This window comes from Planococcus citri, chromosome 4, assembly GCF_950023065.1.
Source record: "Planococcus citri chromosome 4, ihPlaCitr1.1, whole genome shotgun sequence".
Lineage (NCBI taxonomy): Eukaryota > Metazoa > Arthropoda > Insecta > Hemiptera > Pseudococcidae > Planococcus > Planococcus citri.
The window spans coordinates 12,982,996-13,002,340 of record NC_088680.1 but is presented as its reverse complement, the minus strand read 5'-3'; the positions used below and the strand labels follow the sequence as shown (position 1 = coordinate 13,002,340).

Here is a 19,345-nt window from a genome sequence, read left to right as displayed (position 1 = left end):
CTTCCAGCTGTTGGAGAGACCTAAATTGTTCAAATAAATAAATAAATAAAATAGAACATTCTTTATAATGATTGCCTTGGGCTTTACTATTCTGGCACTAGATCAAAGAGCTCAAAAATAAATCATTTGAGAAAAAACTAGGTATAGTTCAAAGTAACCATTTTTGTATTTTGAATTAATTTTTAGATACATGTAATGTACATAGTTATTAGACATGCCTGGCTCAGAAAAATCAACTTGAAAATTGTAAAAATCAGGCTCCAAAATGGCAATTTCTCCAAATTATTTTCATATTGTGATATTGACTATAAAGTTGATTGAAATTTAAAAAGACACCGGCTCATAGCCCAAATGGCCCTGTTTCCAGTAGTGGGCACATTCTCAACCCAGAAAGCTCATTTCTATCATAGATTCCACGAGGAAACTACCTAGCGGTTTTCTAATATGTTCAGTCTGGATCTGTTCATCCTCTTTTCAACTGGTTTTGTTTCTTGGTTTGAATATCACGAACCATTCTTGCTAATACAGGAGACACCTGTATCGAATAAACACATTCCATACTTATCTGATTTATTCTTAGCAACATACTCAATCCTTTCCAAACTACCCTTATTCAAACGTATAACTTCTTCAGCGACGCATCTTTCCTGGAAGTTTTCATTGATGATTTGTAATTTCTCAACTTGTCGGTTCAAGTTATCTTCTCCATATTGTCTCTTACATCTGAGGAATTTCTCATGAAAATAGTTATATAATTGAGTATCAACGTGATTGAGATCCATTAAAGTTAATTCATCCTGCTTCGTTAAAGGATACGTGTCTGCTCCAGGAAGTCTGCCATTTAGTTTCAAAGAAGCTACATATTCCAAAGGCCATCCCATTAAATTGGCTAACAAAACACACGACTCGTCCATGTATTCCATTATCATTACTAAATCAAATTCTCTATCTATTTTCATAATGAATTCAGTGATAGCGGTCTGATTCTTACTGTTTTCCAAATCAAATCCTAAATCTACACTCATTTGGTTATATCCTTTGTAAGCTATATCATTATCAAAGCCTGTTACAACTGCTGGCTTGACTGGTGCGTTCAAGAATTCTTGAAAAGTCATACCACTGGAGATATCCATTCGGAAAAAAGTATATAATGATCTGAATAGTGTAGCTGGATGTCTCAATATGGTCACCATTGATGTATCGGGGTATTGAAACAGTTTCATGTTGGAATCATACCTAGCATGTGATGCAAACACGTGAAATTTATAATTGGGTGGTATTATTGGAGGATATAGCGATGAATTTGAAATTGGTAAATAATAAGATTTAAAGTTAAAAATCATTATATCGAGTGAGTTCATGATGGCAAACCGTATGATCACACTTTGTACAGATGTGCCTCCAGTTTTGTGTGTTTTCAGGAAGTACACATTGGTCCTGGTATGATTATTATTTGTCGGGGTGCAGCATTTGTAAGCGATTGGTTTGCTCAGCAGTGATTCCCTATGATAACATAATTTTTGGTTGTATAGATAGGTAGGTACCTATTTATTTGTTTCTTAAAACTATATGTAATCATAATTACCCCATGAGCAGTATTCCAAGTAGGATTAAGATAGAGATACAGATGCTTGATAATATAATGACACGTTTATTAAGGAGACAACTCAGTCTTCGGCGAGCTTTTTTTACAAACAAACACATTTCAGTTTTCTTCACATTAGATAGGTATCAAGTACTACATAAATTGGTAACGCAAAAGAAAAAACGTATGGTTTGCATGTTGCTTGGTAGGTATTGAATAAAATTTCACCTTGAACAGTTTTACATTAATGCACCTATCTGAAGAAACATGGTGATATGGATAAGTAGATATCCTCAATGAACTACTAATGGGAAACAATTTCAAAAGTAGATAATATTATTTACTTAATGATTGTTTCAAATAGAGGATTGGGAACATTTGACGTACCTGAGTATTTGAAAGTAGATGCGAAATGATTTAAAAAGAAATTGTAAGTATTTTAGCATTCTAATTTTAAAAGCAGTTTGGCCTCAAGACCAAAATTTGACCATCCTAAAGGGAGAAAATTTCAGCAACAAAAATGGCATTGGCATTGGTATTAAAATGTAGGTTTTTAGAAGTGCTGATTCTGAAAGTGGAAGAATTGGGCCTCGGAGAGCCCCAAAATAGGGCTTGTTGGTCAATATTTTGAAAAATTCAATACAGCCATTGAATTGTGGTCTTCGAAGGCATTGATTCCGACTTTGAAATTAGTTTGACTCTAAATCGAAAATTAATAGGTACCTACCTACCTATTTAGCAACCGATAAGGAACGAATGGTAGAAGTATCTATGTAGGCGTCCTTGACGTCACTAGAACGATAGAGAAATTTTGTCACGTTTCGAAGCATAAACTAACAGGTCTGTGCATATTAACCAGAACCCCACAAAAGAGTAGATGTTTCACACGAGTCGATGGCTCGGTTACTATTGGTGCTGAAGAGCAAAAAAGCTTACTTCATATGTTTCACTTGTTTGGTTATTTTTTTATTCGTTTTGTTTTTGAAATACGGTGAGCTTTTTAAAAATAATTCGTAGAATTAGTAAGCTTATATTCTAGAAAAATTTGTAACAAAATCAAATATCGAATTGTAGCCCTAGATAGTACATCAGAAATTATGCCCCAGAAGCCACCTGAACATACGTTATGTGTACTTGTGCCATTTCGAGATGTTTTCGAAGAATTACTCGAATTTATACCTCATATGAATGAATTTTTAAACCGTCAAAAGATCAATTTTCATTTCATCATTATCAATCAAGTAAGTATCAAGTATATGCTCACTACCAATTTTATTCAATATATTATTCAGACAATGCATATTGAAGGCAACAGATGGACATCGGTTCAATAGAGGTTCAGTGTTCAACGCCGGATTTGAACTCATCTCGAAAAAACATTCGGAATGCGATTACGTAGCTCTTCATGATATCGATTTATTGCCTTTGAATGACGAAATACCTTACACTTATCCTGGTGATGATTACTATCATGTGGCAAGTTGCATACTTCATCCTACAGCAGCACATTGTAATAATGATCAATATGTCGGTGGAGTTGGATTGATATCGAAGTACGAGCACATTTCATAGTCCGGCCAATCAATCGAGATGGTACCTATAGTTTTTTTATTCTGTATTCCAGCAAACAGTACATTCATGTGAACGGCTTCAGCAATAATTTTTGGGGCTGGGGAGCCGAAGACAGAAATTTTTACTTTCGTTTGAAGCAATATTCCATTCCAATAAGACGTCCATTTAACCTCAGCACAGATAGAAACAATACATTCAGGTACTTTATAATCAACCATGTCCACTATTTTATTAGTCCGGCTCATGACAATAAGACTAATTGCATCCCCTGCGGATTCTCTGGGACAATTTTTTTCTTAAAGGGGACATCCAAAGTAACATTTTAAAGCTAACTTCGCAAAAAAGTCGGCCTTACCAAGAAAATAACGTCATTTTGATTAACAGGTCAGTCGAGATCGCAAACTTTACTTTCCAAAAATGGACCCGCACGAAATTATTTGAACTGGACGAAGCTAAATCGAAAGATGATGCAAAAATTCATCATCAGCAAAAATTTCAAGCGCTGGTTTATTTTTCGATTTTTGGTGAATTTTTGAAAATCAAATTAACGCCACAAATGAGGGATAAAAACAAAATTTCACCAAATTGACCTCGAAAGCTGAAATTTGGAATATACCCTATTTTCGACCTGCCAAATCGATTGGAAACGGTTTCAAACCATTTTGAGCAGGTTCTGAAGTCTCCAGCAGATTTTTGAAACTTGAAATTTCCGAAAAATTATTAATTCATCAAACGACGTTGGAAATCCGAAATTAACGCACTCCGACTTATGCACGCTAATTAGTCGACTGCTGACAGGTTCAAGTCATTTTGGAGACTCCAGCGACTTTTTGAAAATTCTTGGACCCTCCGCTAGGTTTTTGAAACTTGAAATTTCTAAAAATTTTCATCAAATGGAGTTAGAAATCCAAAATTTGCTCTTACTATTGTCATATTCCAGACTTTATTAGTTGAGATCGTTAAACATTGATCTTGTCCTGATTCCACGGTTTTTTTTTTCGCAGACACATTCACTCTACCGATCGTTTAAGAGATTATGTGTTATGCCCCTCATTAGTACTCAGCAGGAACAATTTATCCCGTAATGAGTTTGAATCGGGATTATCTGATTTAAATTATAAGCTTGTATCTGAGCGTTCGTTTAAAATGAATGATATCCGGTTCACAATGTATAGCATCAAAGTATCCTGTGATTATTCAAAAACTCCATGGTGTAGCCCCGAGTGTTGAAAATGATTGGCTCAAGCTGTGAGTAGATAGTAATTGATTTTTAAGAATAACTTATTTTCAAGGAGTTGAATAAGTCACATATTTGAACACTCATTCCGTATCAACTCAATAAAATTTTTTTTGAAGTTTTGTCTATTCGTTTACATTAACTACCCATTCAGGAATCGAAAAATTAACCGCGGATAAATTACCTTACAAGACCAGAGAGAAAGACATTATGACCTTGGAAAACCAGACAGACGGGTCAATGATCTTAAGAGGACAGACAGACTACTTGGGGAGGCTACATAGGTAGGTCTGTGACCCTGAGAATCCAGAAACAAGCCAGGCAGACGGGGTAATGACCTTAAAAGGACATATAGACAGACATAACCGCGACCTTGGAAAGCCTCATTGAAGGGTCAATGACCTCAAGAAGTCATACTGGCAGACAGACGACTTTGGGAGTCTAGACAGGTAGCCCAATGACTTTTAGAGGCCAGACAGGACGACAAACGACCTTGGTAGCCAGACAGACAGACATACGACCTTAGGGGGCTATTCTTACAGGTCAATGACCTTAATACGCCAAACAGATGACCGTGGGAGGATGGATAGGTAGGTTAATGACCTTGAGAGTCCACGCACACAGATAAATGACTCTAAGAAGCAAGCCAGACAGGAAGACAGACGACCTTGAGAAACCATACAGACGGGTCAATGACCTTATGATGACAAATAGAGAGACATACAACTTTAGTAGGCCTCGAGGTAGAGAAATGCTGCTGACCCAACCACACAATGTGGGGGAAGTGGCAACTCAAAAGCATAAAATCAAAGGAAGAGTGAGCCAGGGTCACTACATGATATTCTGCATCATCACAAAAATCCACTACCACAACAAACCGATGCGACGTATAAGAACTTCTTCCTTGGCATCCAAAATCTTGCCAGGGAATGTACTAGTAGAAAAATCAAAAAAACTCGCTATCCCACAGATTGGATGTGGGCTAGACCGCTTGACTGGGGCCAGGTATGGTCAATCATCATGAGAGAATTCAGGGAGATTGAGATAATAATCAACATCAAGGTGTGTAAATGAGCCCAGCACTACCCTAAGCTGAAGGATGGAAGAAACCTAGTAGGGTAAGGTTGCCCAAATCATACCACTTTTTAGTTTTTTCAACCTGGACTGCACTATAATCATTTTTTGGAAACCATTCATGCACCAAATTGTACCTTGGTCTTTTGCGTACCTTTGAGTGCAAAAACAAAAATTGCATCTCAAATAGAAGAGGCGCTATTTAAATCCATGCAAAGGTCTCAAAAAGGTACGATTTAGGAACCTAGATGCTCAAATCATGCCACCAGTTTCTCAAATCATACCCATGAATGAAATCGATAGAAATCTCAAAATCAAATTTTAATTTTCCCTATGTGTCCATATAATGTCCCCCCCCCCCCACCCTTTGACCCTCATTCCTCCATCTGATCAATTTTTTACAGAGCCTCTAAAATGTCAAAGAAAGGTGGGGTTGGGTATTTTATATTGACTATAGCAGCACTCGTTTAAACCAATTTTATTTTCACTATATTCCTCCAAAGAGCCCTCCATATCCTCCGCAGACCATATTCAATATTTTTTCTTCTCAACGTTTGATGACATTACATATCTGTATTGATATCATGGTACGATTTGAGCAGCAACTCACATTTTTTAACATCAATCTTCTCTGTTCTCTCACTCAGGTTGATGTTGATGAAATTTTTTTATACATAAATACCTATCTCTAAATGTAGGTAATATTACATACTTTTGTGAGGATTAAACGTAACTTAGCTTTTCAAAATTGTTTTGTCGCAATTATGTTACATAACAAGGTCAGTTTTTTTAACGGAAGATGCAATTTTTCTAAAAAACAAGATAAAAAAATAAACCGTGATGCAAGCATCACAAAACTTTCCAAATGTTGGGAAGCACTTGGCACAAAAACCTAGCCGTTTATGCACAAGTATTTGCTGTATATATAAAAAAGGTTCCCCTTTTTCTTAACATCTGGAGTGCCTTCGCATTCACTGCGCTAAGTATAAGAACTGGTATTCTGTGACGTCATTGACGTGTCATTGAATAGGGAACGCCATGAGTTTTCGCAACAAAATGCTCCTAACTTTTTCCACATTCTAGAAAGGAAGCTGAAAAGCTTATTGTGACATCCTTCAATGGGACCTATCATTAGGTGCACGTTTCAACTTAGTGTCTCAATTAGGGCATCTGCAATCGTGTTCACAAACTTTTGTGCACATACAATGCACATACATACATACATACATACATACATACACACGGAACATCACACTCAAAATAGTCTCAAAAGTCTTCTTAGACCTTGAAACGTGTAATTCTGTAAAAAAAACTCGAAATCGAAAAACGGGCCAATTATAATACTTCCCTCACATTGCTGCGCGCTATTCGGAAAGTAAAAAGCACCAATGATTCAATTTGACCAATATTGGTATCAGGGACCTTGAAATGTAAGCTAGAAACAAATTTAATCGGTAGAAAGTGCTATTTGCGGATAGTTTCTGCAATAGAGGTGGTGGTACGATTTAGGCGCCGGTACAATTTTGGCAACCTTACCTTATGGTAAGTGTCCATCCTTAGCATTCAAAATTACTCAAACTTTATCTATTATGTAAGGTGGGGCCAAGTGTTCCCACTTTCACACATACAAAATCATATCCTTTTGGACAATCCTGCTGTAGGAGATCTCTTTCTGAGGTAGTTAAAGGTACAGTGGTGCCCGGAGACCTCCTAGGGCTACTAAAGCCGGGAATGATGTTGTTAGCAATGTGGTTATAACAGCTATCACATCACTTAAAAGTGATACCTGTTAGTAATCGGAATCACCAAATGAAACCCAAACCTGTTAGTTGTTACAATCACTTTTTATAAAATGATTATCTCAGCATCACTTTCACATCGCTTATAGCATCACCAATGAAATCCTTATCAGTTGTATGAATGCATGAATGGTTGCGCACGGTTTCTGATGATGTCAGCGTCCCTCCTGTCCAGCATAAAGTTCAGGCTTGCAAAGAATCCGGCTGAAGACCTAGTCGGGATCATCAGATCTGATCGAGCAATAAGTCAACTTTGACCAAAAAACGTATCCATGGTTCAAAATTTTCCTCGACGAGGAGACATTCAGCAACATTCTCTCGATTTTTAAGAGGAGAAAAGGAGGGTAGTGAGGCAGGTGCACAAGCACTCAATTCGATTAAAACTCTAAAACAATTTCAAGAGTTCAATGACGTGTGCGTTGGTACCATTTTCAAGCTGTTGAGTTCTTGTACTCATCAAATTTTGTTGAATTTCCATTTCGAAAATTAGTACCTACTTGGAAAAGAAATTTTAAAAAAGCTTCCTTTCAACTTCAGCATTCGTCATAAAACGTTGAGCTCACATCTTGAAAGTTCAATTTTTAGATTTTAAAACGGAAAACAAAAGAAATTCTAGTCGTAAAAAGTTTATGTATTGTGTAAAAGTAGTTTTCCTTTCAGTCGGTACGGTGCTGCGTGATATCGAGAAATTCTACGGACACTATCTCAATTTTTCACAATAGGTACCTATCTATGACTCCATAAATAACGAAAAAAAAAAAAAAAAAAACGAAATATCCGTTCAATGGTGCACATAGTATTGATATTTTCTATCATGAAGTTCAAAGTTTTCTTCGTTTCATTATTTCTATTCGTCCAATATTCGTATTCAGCGCAGAAGAAACATGTCGTTTTCATAGTTGCGGATGATTTGGTACGTAAAAATCTGTACCTAAATAAGATGGCGGAAGAAGGGGGCTAAATTTGTATTTTTCGAAGAAGTTTTGAAAATCTGGTATAAAAAATTCCACCGGACATTTTTCAAGATTCAATTTGTTCTTTATTAATTATAGAGAAGGATATACTCGTATTTTCCCTATAGGGTTGGAATGACGTCAGCTTCCATGGCTCCAACCAGTTCATCACACCAAATATAGACGCTTTGGCGTACAGTGGTGTAATTTTACAGAATTACTACGTATTGCCATTATGTTCACCATCACGATCAGCTCTATTAACTGGAATACATCCAATTTATACTGGTGAACTTCCCTATTCCCTATCTAACTATCCAACCTGTGCAGAAATCTCCTCAAATTATTCGTAGAGTGTTTTATGAAATCTTTCAGGCATGTATCATAAATTTCTTCTGGCTAATTCACCTTCTGGATTACCTCTGGATATCAAAATATTACCTCAGTACCTTAAAGAATACGGTTACACGACTCGAGCTGTAGGAAAATGGCATCTAGGACATCACAGACGAGTATACACGCCGACATACAGAGGCTTCGATACACATTTCGGATACTGGACCTCGAACGAGGATTATTACAGACATAATTTGATGGAAATGGTGCGTACGGTTTCGTTGGTGCTTACTTTTCCGATTTGAGTTCATTGCAATTTTTATGCGCCATTTCAGAAGTATCTTGCCAATGGACGAGACTTCAGGAGAGGAATGAATGTTACTTGGGATTACGACGGGCAATACGCGACTGATCTATTTACCCAAGAATCCGTCGACATAATCAGTTCGCATAATACTTCCGAACCCTTGTTTTTATATTTGGCTCATTTAGCTGTACATTCTGCTAACGCAAGAGATTATCTTCAAGCTCCGGCCGAGATCATAGATCAGTTTAAATACATTACGGATGAAAATAGGCGGAAATTTGCGGGTCTGTTTAAAAATAACATCCTAGAAGTACATAATATATAGTACCTCTACCTACATATTACGATATCTAATTCTTGTAGCCATGGTTTGGAAATTGGACGAATCTGTGGGCAAAGTAGTACGAGCTTTGGCTGATAAGAATATGTTGAACGATACCATTATAGTGTTCACTACAGACAATGGAGGGCCAGCTGGAGGATTTAACAATAATCATGCTTCGAATTGGCCTTTGAAAGGGGTAAGTTTGTGTGATCATCTGCGATTCAAATTTATACAGTTTTTCAGCTGAATTTTTATTAAAGGGTATTCCCGGATAAGATAGGTGAAATGCCCCTGTCCTCAGATTTTTGAAATTTTGATGAAACATTGTTAGGTGCCCATAAAAAAAATGTTGGAGCCAAAAAAATTTCCTCTACCCCACCCCCCTTGCCCCCTAGGGCCAAAAAACGCTTTTTTCAGGGAAAAAATCATACTTCAACGAGTTTTGAATAAAAAATTTTGAATTCACCCGAAATGTGTACAGGAAACATGGGCCTATCCACATGAATTTTTTCGAAATTTTTCGGCCCTCCGGGGGGGAGATATTGACAAAAGAAAATTTGAAATCGCCGTATCACCGAATCTAATTCTTGCACACAAAATTTTTTTTGTTTCAAAAATATATCTGCATGAGTACTATAATTGGTATTTTTTTCAAATTTTTCCTCCAGGTGGGTCATCTTCAAAAATTCAAAAAACACTCAAAAATGCATTTTTTGTCACGGAACCACCAAAAAAAGCGATATTGCCAGTGATATAATTCTGAAATTTTGCATGCGGACCTCCAAAAACAATATAAAACCAACCAACTTCTTGAAAACTTAATTTTGGGGCCACAGGCACCCCCTCCCCCAATTTTGGGGCAAAAGAAGATCGACAATATGGGTATCGTTTTCATATGAATCGAACTTGCTGAACACGAATATGAAGTTGGATTTGCAGTTGGACCCCCCTAAGGGTCACATTAGGGGAGGGGGTTACCCAAAAATTCGATTTTTCGTGAAAACATGTTTCAAAAAAAAGGTGGATTTTTACCAAATTTAGCAGAAATTGTCATTTTGAGTTGAAAGGTATCCTAAAAAGAAGATATGGGCCCTCAAAGATGGGGCATTTTCGAAAAAATCGTGTTTTTCCGCTGCAGCTCCCTAGGTACTCAATTTGATTTGAAAAAAATATCCCAGTACCAAATGAAATCATTTGAGATTCTGCGTTGATCTATGCTATTGCCGTCAAAATCTAAGACCACTTTTAGCGTTCTTTTGAGCGATTGAAAATTTGCAAATCGTTTATTTTTGGGATCAGTTGATCTTTTGAAAATTTTTTATTCGCAAATGTTTCGCGTTAATGATGACAAAATATTGAAAGTCATCTGTCCTGAAACTGAGAAAATACTTTGGAACGCAGTGATGCCAATATTAAATTTAGGAAATTTTTAGCAATATAAAATTAACACCACGTGCGTTCCAAAATATATCTTCAGTTTTAAGAATGATATTTTTCAATATAGGTATATTTTTTACAGTTGAACCGTGTAAAGGCCACATTCGAGACGTTGGTTTCCCTAAAAATTTAATTATTTGTGACACACGCTTCATCATACCACTATTTATGCCATGCAACAGCTGATCATGGCGTAAATACTAGTAGTGCTATACTGAAGCATACATTACATATTTCACGAAATGTCTAATTTTTGAGCAACCCCCTCCCCCAATGTGACCCTTAGGAGGGTCCAACTGCAAATCCAACTTCATATTCGTGTTCAGCAAGTTCGATTCATATGAAAACGACACCCATATTGTCGATCTTCTTTTGCCCCAAAATTGGGGGAGGGGGTGCCTATGGCCCCAAAATTAAGTTTTCAAGAAGTTGGTTGGTTTTATATTGTTTTTGGAGGTCCGCATGCAAAATTTCAGAATTATATCACTGGCAATATCGCTTTTTTTGGTGGTTCCGTGACAAAAAATGCATTTTTGAGTGTTTTTTGAATTTTTGAAGATGACCCACCTGGAGGAAAAATTTGAAAAAAATACCAATTATAGTACTCATGCAGATATATTTTTGAAACAAAAAAAATTTTGTGTGCAAGAATTAGGTTCGGTCATACAGCGATTTCAAATTTTCTTTTGTCAATATCTCCCCCCCCGGGGGGCCGACAAATTTCGAAAAAATTCATGTGGATAGGCTCATGTTTCCTGTACACATTTTGGGTGAATTCAAAATTTTTTATTCAAAACTCGTTGAAGTATGATTTTTTCCCCGAAAAAAGCGTTTTTTTGCCCTAGGGGGCAAGGGGGGTGGGGTGGAGGAAATTTTTTTGGCTCCAACATTTTTTTTATGGGCACCTAACAATGTTTCATCAAAATTTCAAAAATCTGAGGACAGGGGCATTTCACCTATCTTATCCGGGAATACCCTTTACAGTCTTTTTATTAAAGATTGATGTCCACTTGACCCATCTGCCATTTGTACTCCTGTTTAATTAATTTGAGAAATCAAACAAGAATCTTATAACTTTCTGACGTCATGTGATCAATCCCCCCTCTCCCTAACCACCAATCTCCCCCCAATATTCTCATGATAATATCCAGTGCGAAAATTTAGCTAAAATTTTGAAAAAATTTCCAGAACGTTGACCAAAATTATAGATGTGTTTTTACAAAAAAAGACATTGATTTTTTTTGGCAGTGTTGCCAGATGTTTTTGAATTAAAATTACCAATTTTTCAGTAAATATTATATAAATAATAAAAATGTAAAAATAACAGCAAAAAAATCAATTATTTTACGAGTAAAATGAGCCCTAAATTTATTTGATGAGGAGAAGTGACTATGTTTACATTTCCAGAATTATCAAAAAAAAGAGAATTTATTATTATTCTCCCAGACTGGAGGGGGGGGGGCACTTTCAAGCAATTGCGATTCATTTCATGTGAAACTGGAAACAGTGGAAACTGCCAAACATTGAAAACTCATACCTAAAGACTAATTGAACTTGGAACGAATCGGTTTGCGGAGTTTCAAAGAAAATAAGATTAAAGATTCAAAATCAGAAATTAAATTTTGAACTTTCAATGTTGAACCTGATCGTTTGAAAATTGCAACGAGGATCCTTTTTTAGGCACCTACCTAAGTTTTTTGCTTCCACAAACTAATTTCAAAAATTGAACCTCAGCGTGTTTTAAATGGCGCAAAAATTCTTGATTTTCCCCTCCCTCCCTCTTCAAACCATACATCGATGCTCTGGAACGGGGTGAAACCCCGAAAAACAGGGTTTTGAGAGCACGAGTTTGAATATCCATACCCAATTATTTTCGAGTTGAGACTTTGGAGTTTGAAGCATCCTTTGAAGGCGCTGACATTCAGATTCCAAAATCCGTTTCACTTAAGAATCGAAATTGAAGCTTGTAGAGAGATGCATGAGACTCAAAATTTCTAAAAAATTCAGAAAATATCGATTTCGGAGAATAAAGCACTTCAGAATCAAAATCAGCGATCCACATTTTGGAATCAAATCCATCTGTCGAGAGCTGAATTTTGATTTTGAGGTCAAGTGGATTTCAGAATCAGAATCAGCGTCTTCGAAAACCAATAATTCGATACCCATATTGCATTTTTCGAAATTTTGGACTGAAAATCGCACACAACTTTTGGGGCTCTAAAGGGCTCAATTTGAGATCAAACAGATTTCAAAATCAGAATCAGCGCCAGCACTTTCAAAAAGACCTATAATTCGATTATGATATTGCATTTTTCGAAGTTCTGGGGCGAAAACTGTCAGTCTTTGGGACGCTGAACTGAGCCCTCTACAGCCTCAAAAAGATGGTGAGGGGGGGGGATTTGTCCCAAAATTTCGAAAAACACAATATGGGTATTGAAATATAGGTTTTCGAAGTTGTTGAAATTGAGGACCCCTCTTCCCTTCAGAGGGAGGCTTGGGACCAAAAATTTCATGAAATGCAATATTGATATCGAAAATGTAGGTATTCAGGCACTCTGATTCCAATTCTGCGATCGGTTTGACCTCAAAGTAGAAGTTGAGTCCTCTAGAGCTATTTTTGAGGGAGGAAATCCCCAAAATTTAGAAAAAAAAAAGTTTTCAAAGGCACTGATCCTAATTCTGAAATCAGATTCACCCTAAAATCAAAAATTGAGCCCTCTGACCCCTGATGATGCAAGGTTTTTAGTCTAAAATGTCGAGTAACGTAATATGGGTATTGGGTACCTATCGAATTATAGGTTTTCGAATGTGCTGATGCAATCCTGAAATCATGGTATCTGACGGAATTTTTTTTTGAAAAACATCACTACTTTTTCACAACCTTTTTTCAACCAATTTTTTAGAAGGCTCTACACTCGACCTTCATCTCCTCCACATACACAAAAAACTCAACAAAGTCAAATTTTTCACCGAAAAATCTACAAAAAAAATTGAAATTGGAAGGAAATTTACCTGTTAAACTGACGTCACAATATATTCCAACACTGCTGCTAATTTCATCAAAAACAAACTTTTTTCTCAATGATTTGAAAATTTTTGTTGTGTGTTTGAATTTTTTCATTTTTTTGCTACCTTTTTGACTAAATTCACTACTTTTTCACTACTTTCACTCCTTGTTAGATACCCTGGACATCCGTTTCACCTTGAAATAAAAATTTGAGCCATCTACAGCTTCACAAAGGAAGGCTTTCGACACAAAATTTCGAAAAAGCAAGTTTTCAATAGCGCTGATTGCTATTGTGAAATTCTTTTGAGCCCAAAATCAATTCTCGACATGCCAAATTGATTGGAAACGGTTTCAACCCGTTTTGAGCAGTTCTGGAGCCTCCAGCCGATTTTTAAAACTCGAAATGTCCACAAAATTCCATCAAATTGGAGTTGTAAAGCTGAAATTTATTCTAAAGACTAATTTCAATACGCTACGAAGTACTGCAGGTGAATTTAAAAGTCGTTTTGGAGCCTCCAGCAACTTTTTTGAAAATTCCTGAAGCCTCCAGCACATTTTTGAAACTTTAAATTTTCACAAAATTTCATTAAATGGAGATGGAAAGCTGAAATTTACTCTACACTCCAATTTTAACACCCTCTGAAGACGACTTCAGGTGGGTTCAAGTCATTTTAGAGCTTCCAGCGACATTTTTGAAAATTACTGGAGCCTCCAGCAGATTTTTGAAACTTGAAATTTCCTCAAAATTGCTCCAAACTGAGATGGAGAGTCGAAACTCATTCTGCAAACAAATTTTAACACATTCTGAAGACGACTTCAGGTGGGTTCAAGTCATTTTAGAGCCTCCAGCGACTTTTTTGGAAATTACCGAAGCCTCCAGCAGATTTTTGAAACTTTGAATTTTTACAAAATTTTATCAAATGGAGTTGGCAAGCTGAAATTCACTTCGCAGGCTACATGGTGGTTTCAAATGGTTTTGAAGCTTCCAGCTACTTTTAGGAAATTTCAATTTTCCAAAAAAACGTCATACAACCTTTCGAAAAGTCGCTAGAGGCTCCAAAACGACTTGAAATCCACCAGCAGTCAACTTCGTAGCGTATTGAAATTAGTTTACAGAATGAGTTTCGACTCTCCATCTCAGTTTGATGAAATTTTGTGAAAATTTAAAGTTTCAAAAATCTGCTGGAGGCTTCAGGAATTTTCAAAAAAGTCGCTGGAGACTCCAAAACGACTTTTAAATTCACCTGCAGTACTTCGTAGCGTATTGAAATTAGTCTTTAGAATAAATTTCAGCTTTACAACTCCAATTTGATGGAATTTTGTGGACATTTCGAGTTTCAAAAATCTGCTGGAGGCTCCAGAACTGCTCAAAACGGGTTGAAACCGTTTCCAATCGATTTGGCATGTCGAGAATAGGGTATATCCCAAATTTCAGCTTTCTTGGTCAATTTGGTAAAATTTTGATTTTTTCCTTCATTTTTGGCCTAAATTCGATTTTCAAAAATTCACCAAGAATCGAAAAACGCACTTTAGCACTTGAAATTTCAACAGGTGATAAATTTTTGCATGGTCTGTCGATCCACCTTTGTAAAGTTTGAAAAATTTCGTACAAGTCCTATGTTGAAACGCAAAATCTGCGATTTCGGCTGACCTGTCAATCAAAATGGCCACCATTTTGTAAGTAAGGCCAACTTTTTTTTAGGCAAGTTTGCTTTAAAATGTTCTTCAGGATGTCCCCTTTAAGAAAAAGTTGTCCTGGAGGATTGGCGCGGGGGGGGGGGTGTAATTACTCCTATTGTCATATGCCGGACTACAAGTCTGGGTAGTCCAATTTACGATTTTAGTTCAGTTTGGCAACGTCTCATTTTCGGAAGACGCTCCAATCAATGGTTGAAACGAAAATTCTGTTCTTAAAATTTCCCAAAACCATTCCCTTTACTATGATAAGTAATAACTAATTATTACAATGTGAATTCAGGTCAAAGACACCTTATGGGAAGGTGGAGTACGAGGCACAGCTTTCATCTGGAGCGCTGATTTACCCCATTCAAAAGCATCCCATGCTCTGATGCATATTCAAGACTGGGTACCAACTATTTTATCAGCAATTGACCAAGATGGCACGAATAATATCACATTACCAGAAGGTCACTAACACGTATTCAAACAATCATTTAATTTTTTATTGATCAAGTATAGCACATAAGTACCTAATCCAAATGTTGTGTTATTAATTGATCAGAGCTCACTGGAAGAAATATGTGGCCTGTCTTGAGAGGTGATAAAGACAACGAATATGATGAGCTCATTATTCAACGAGACCTAGTCAGAAATATCTCAGCTTTGCGAAAAGATAATTGGAAAGTGATCAAAGGTATCTAGACCTCTTCGAATATTAAATCAGCACACAGTAAGGAGACATGTGAAAAATTTCTGTTTATCAATTTTTGAAAAACTATAGGTAAGACTTACAAAGGACGATTCGATAAATGGATAGGTCCCAGTGGACGAGATAAATCATACAGTTACAACGTAACCACCATAAAGCAAAGCTCAGTATTGGTGACTTTTTCTCAAAACAATTTCAAAGTTCCATCAGACGATGAAATTGTTAAACTACGAACCAATATAACCGTAACTTGCAATTATTGCACCAAGAATAAAACCGACTGTAAGTTACTCATCTTATGCTTCTTTTCATCTCATTTGGATAGTCAACAATCTCTTATATTTTTCAAAAGGCAATCCTTGTAAAATATCGTCGAGTAAAGCTTGCCTTTTTGACCTGTACAATGATCCTTGCGAAAAAAACGACTTGTCCAGCAAGTACCCGGATATTTTGACAAATTTGCTGACCATTATGTCCAAATACGTTCCGATTGCACCTGTAAATCAACCGGTAGACCCTAAAGCTAATCCGATGTATTGGAATCATACTTGGTGTAATTGGATGGACTACGTTGATGAGATTAAATTACTTTCAAACATACGAAAAACCAATTCGAGTAAGTTTTTTTGTGAATTTTGAACGTTTGATTCACTTTCTGTTGAGGTTTCGTAATCCTTTAGGGAGAATTGGAGGGGGGGAAGGTGCATCAAAATGGGTTAAAATTTTGGAATCAGGAAAAAAGAAAGATTTCTTTCGAATAAAATTCAAATAAACGAGTAATTGATTAAAACATCCATTTTTGTTACAGCTCTGACTTCGACAAACTTGAACGGAACCGAAACAGAGACACCTGCAATTGTTTCAACTTCTTTGGAATCATAATTTTTACCTAAATTATCAAGTTTAAGTAATACAATTTTGATGTAGGTATTTTATTTTAGAAAAAAAATCTGCTAATCATATCATCTTTAAAGGTTAAAGCGATTGAAATTTTCACTAAAATGGAAAATTCCACCAAGAAGGTTATAGGAAGTCATTATTCTAACTTGGCAATATTGAAAATGTAGCAAAATACACGTCAACTGAGTTTTCCAACTTTTTTAAAATTATCTTTTCTTCGACCTTGAGGATCGAGGAGGGGAACAGGGGTTTAAAATATCGTCGTATAGAAGGAAAAAAAATACTCGAAAGTTGATTTAGAAAGGGGACGTGGCTTGATATTGACAATTTACTAGACAAAAAATCATTTTAGCATGAAATTGGCACTTTTTTTCTTCACAATGAATTTAAAATAAGGTACGATGAATTCCCTTTCCTTTCAGGGATAAAAAAAAATCAAACAAAAATGAAAAATCTCACGACGAATCATCTTGGAAATAATATATTTGATGATTTAAATTAATGGACATGATTGCAGGTGACTAAATAGGGTATGCTAAGTACCGTATCAGTAATATGAATAATGGTTCTTGATTAGATTACCTTTCTGACATCTCTAAATAATTAATATTTAACTCACAGCCGAGAAAAGTTGCAATGTAAAGAAAGCTACCGACTTGCTGGTTCTGCATCTGCTCATACAAAGTATTTCTGATAAGAACGAGGTAAAGCGAACGCTGCCGTGTGCACTGCGGGTGAATAATATCGGATATTCTTCTTTTCTAGCAATTCTTCCGATAAAATATACGCCGGTTTTGGGAAATCGGTTTCCTAAATGAGATAAGATAACACGTAATGAAAGTTTTATCTTCACTTTCGGTTTTTAAAGCACTCGAATGAACACTTACCGGATTAGTGCTTCCTAAAACGAAACCAATTTGTCCACTCGGGTAAGTAGGGACACAGGCGTAAGCATAGGCACTTTTAGCGAACACATTTTTGCAGTGTTCGTACGATTTGGTGGATGTGTCCAAGTTACACCAGACGGAGCCTGCTTGGGAGCAGACGATACCACCGGGACGTAAAGCTTCCTTCATTAATTCGAAGTATTTACGTTGGAATAAACAATCAGCTGGACCTATAATGCAGAAAATTACATAAAAATCTCCTCGAGACTGAATTCAGATAGATTAATGATCAATACGAACCGACAGGATCCGATGAATCGGTGATAATCACATCGTATTTGTTTTTATTCGCTTCCATGAACTTGATACCGTCGTCTATGATCAAATTCACTTTAGGATCGTTGTATCCGCAGGCCATACTCGGTAAAAACTGCTTAGAAACTTCGACTACTCTTTCGTCGATCTCGACTTGGTCGATTTCCTCGACTGCAGGGTGTTTGGAAACTTCTCTAGCGACTCCACCGTCACCTCCTCCGACGATTAAAACCTTTAAAGTAAGATTTTACATTAATGAATTCGTTCACTGGAGCAGATATCGTTTAAATTTATCTCAATTTACTTTTTTTGGACAAGGATGGCTGCATAATGGTAAAAAAGAGATTATTTCTTGGTAAGAGAACTCGTCGAATTCGGTGCATTGAATGATACCATCGAGTATCAAAGCTCTACCGTGGTTTTTACTGCAATCGAGAATAAATTTCGTTAGAAATTGGAACAATTGAACGTAAATATAACGTTTGAGGGGTTTATTACGTTTCGATCATCATGATATCTTGATATTTAGACTTCTCCGAGTGAATAACCTTTTCTACTTCGAACGATAGGCAAATGCCGGGCCACATGTCACTCACTTCGCTGAACCATCCTTTCTTCAATGCATCCATGTTTATTCTGCAAAAAACAACACATCCGGTTAAAATACAATACTCGAATGTCACCACAGACAAGATACCTAGACAAACCTTGCCATTTTGATTAATTTTACTCGAGAGGTTGGCAAAAAAGCAACAAAATATTGAACAGAGGTCTACAATACCGAACCAATTCACACCGATGAGTAAATCAAGAATGGGAAGTGATGAGGTATTGTAGACGGTGGGAATTCATTATCTCGTCTCGAATACAATATAATCATTTCATAAATTACTACATTGGAGTTTAAATATCGATAATATATAAAATTAATTACCAATTAGTGGAAATACGATAAGGGTACGCCGATAACAATACGATCGTGTTTCGGTGTAAAGTCCAATAACGTGGTTAACGCCGGTTGCTGTCTGGATTTCAAACAAAACAGAGTCCAATCTGGCGAAAAATCTCAACAAATTAATTAGTTTTTCAAGATAAATGGTTCAAAATTGAACAACTTCGAAATTCAAAGCAGAAAATTATCAAAAGATTGATAAAGAAATTTTTTGTAAAACACTTCTGAGAAAATTAGGAATTTCTAGGTAATTACGGTAATTATCGATAT

The 19,345-nt window shown here is 36.4% G+C and overlaps 4 protein-coding genes across 8 annotated transcripts; 2 read left to right on the top strand and 2 right to left on the bottom strand.

The window, feature by feature from the left end:
* Window positions 1-146: 146 nt before the first annotated feature.
* On the bottom strand, window positions 147-1,802 carry LOC135844279 (galactose-3-O-sulfotransferase 3-like). 3 transcript variants are annotated; one of them, XM_065362431.1, is made up of 3 exons: window positions 1,586-1,802; window positions 608-1,503; window positions 147-535 (listed from the first exon to the last, which is right to left on the bottom strand). In XM_065362431.1, the coding sequence occupies exons 1-3, from the start codon at window positions 1,702-1,704 to the stop codon at window positions 504-506; spliced, it is 1,047 nt and encodes a 348-aa protein (XP_065218503.1). In that variant the 5' UTR covers window positions 1,705-1,802; the 3' UTR covers window positions 147-503. The 3 variants fall into 3 exon arrangements, with proteins under 3 accessions (XP_065218503.1, XP_065218505.1, XP_065218502.1); XM_065362433.1 differs by having other exon boundaries at window positions 147-889; window positions 992-1,503; XM_065362430.1 differs by having other exon boundaries at window positions 147-1,503.
* Window positions 1,803-2,410: 608 nt separating this feature from the next.
* On the top strand, window positions 2,411-4,512 carry LOC135842940 (xylosylprotein 4-beta-galactosyltransferase-like). Its single transcript, XM_065360628.1, has 5 exons — window positions 2,411-2,576; window positions 2,660-2,826; window positions 2,894-3,138; window positions 3,210-3,356; window positions 4,162-4,512. Exons 1-5 carry the CDS (start codon window positions 2,480-2,482, stop codon window positions 4,385-4,387), a joined length of 882 nt encoding a protein of 293 aa, XP_065216700.1. The 5' UTR covers window positions 2,411-2,479; the 3' UTR covers window positions 4,388-4,512.
* A 3,514-nt stretch (window positions 4,513-8,026) lies between these two features.
* LOC135842937 (arylsulfatase B-like) lies at window positions 8,027-17,116 on the top strand. 2 transcript variants are annotated; one of them, XM_065360624.1, is made up of 10 exons: window positions 8,027-8,180; window positions 8,349-8,508; window positions 8,596-8,822; window positions 8,892-9,147; window positions 9,227-9,384; window positions 15,611-15,779; window positions 15,875-16,006; window positions 16,094-16,303; window positions 16,374-16,637; window positions 16,830-17,116. In XM_065360624.1, the coding sequence occupies exons 1-10, from the start codon at window positions 8,052-8,054 to the stop codon at window positions 16,901-16,903; spliced, it is 1,779 nt and encodes a 592-aa protein (XP_065216696.1). In that variant the 5' UTR covers window positions 8,027-8,051; the 3' UTR covers window positions 16,904-17,116. The 2 variants fall into 2 exon arrangements, with proteins under 2 accessions (XP_065216696.1, XP_065216697.1); XM_065360625.1 differs by having other exon boundaries at window positions 8,574-8,822.
* Window positions 17,117-17,386: 270 nt separating this feature from the next.
* Window positions 17,387-19,274, bottom strand: SpdS (Spermidine Synthase). Of its 2 annotated transcripts, none has more exons than XM_065360630.1 (6): window positions 19,058-19,274; window positions 18,622-18,759; window positions 18,428-18,548; window positions 18,109-18,355; window positions 17,809-18,038; window positions 17,387-17,731 (listed from the first exon to the last, which is right to left on the bottom strand). In XM_065360630.1, exons 2-6 carry the CDS (start codon window positions 18,750-18,752, stop codon window positions 17,597-17,599), a joined length of 864 nt encoding a protein of 287 aa, XP_065216702.1. In that variant the 5' UTR covers window positions 18,753-18,759; window positions 19,058-19,274; the 3' UTR covers window positions 17,387-17,596. The 2 variants fall into 2 exon arrangements, with proteins under 2 accessions (XP_065216702.1, XP_065216701.1); XM_065360629.1 differs by lacking the exon at window positions 19,058-19,274 and adding an exon at window positions 18,831-18,987.
* Window positions 19,275-19,345: the final 71 nt, after the last annotated feature.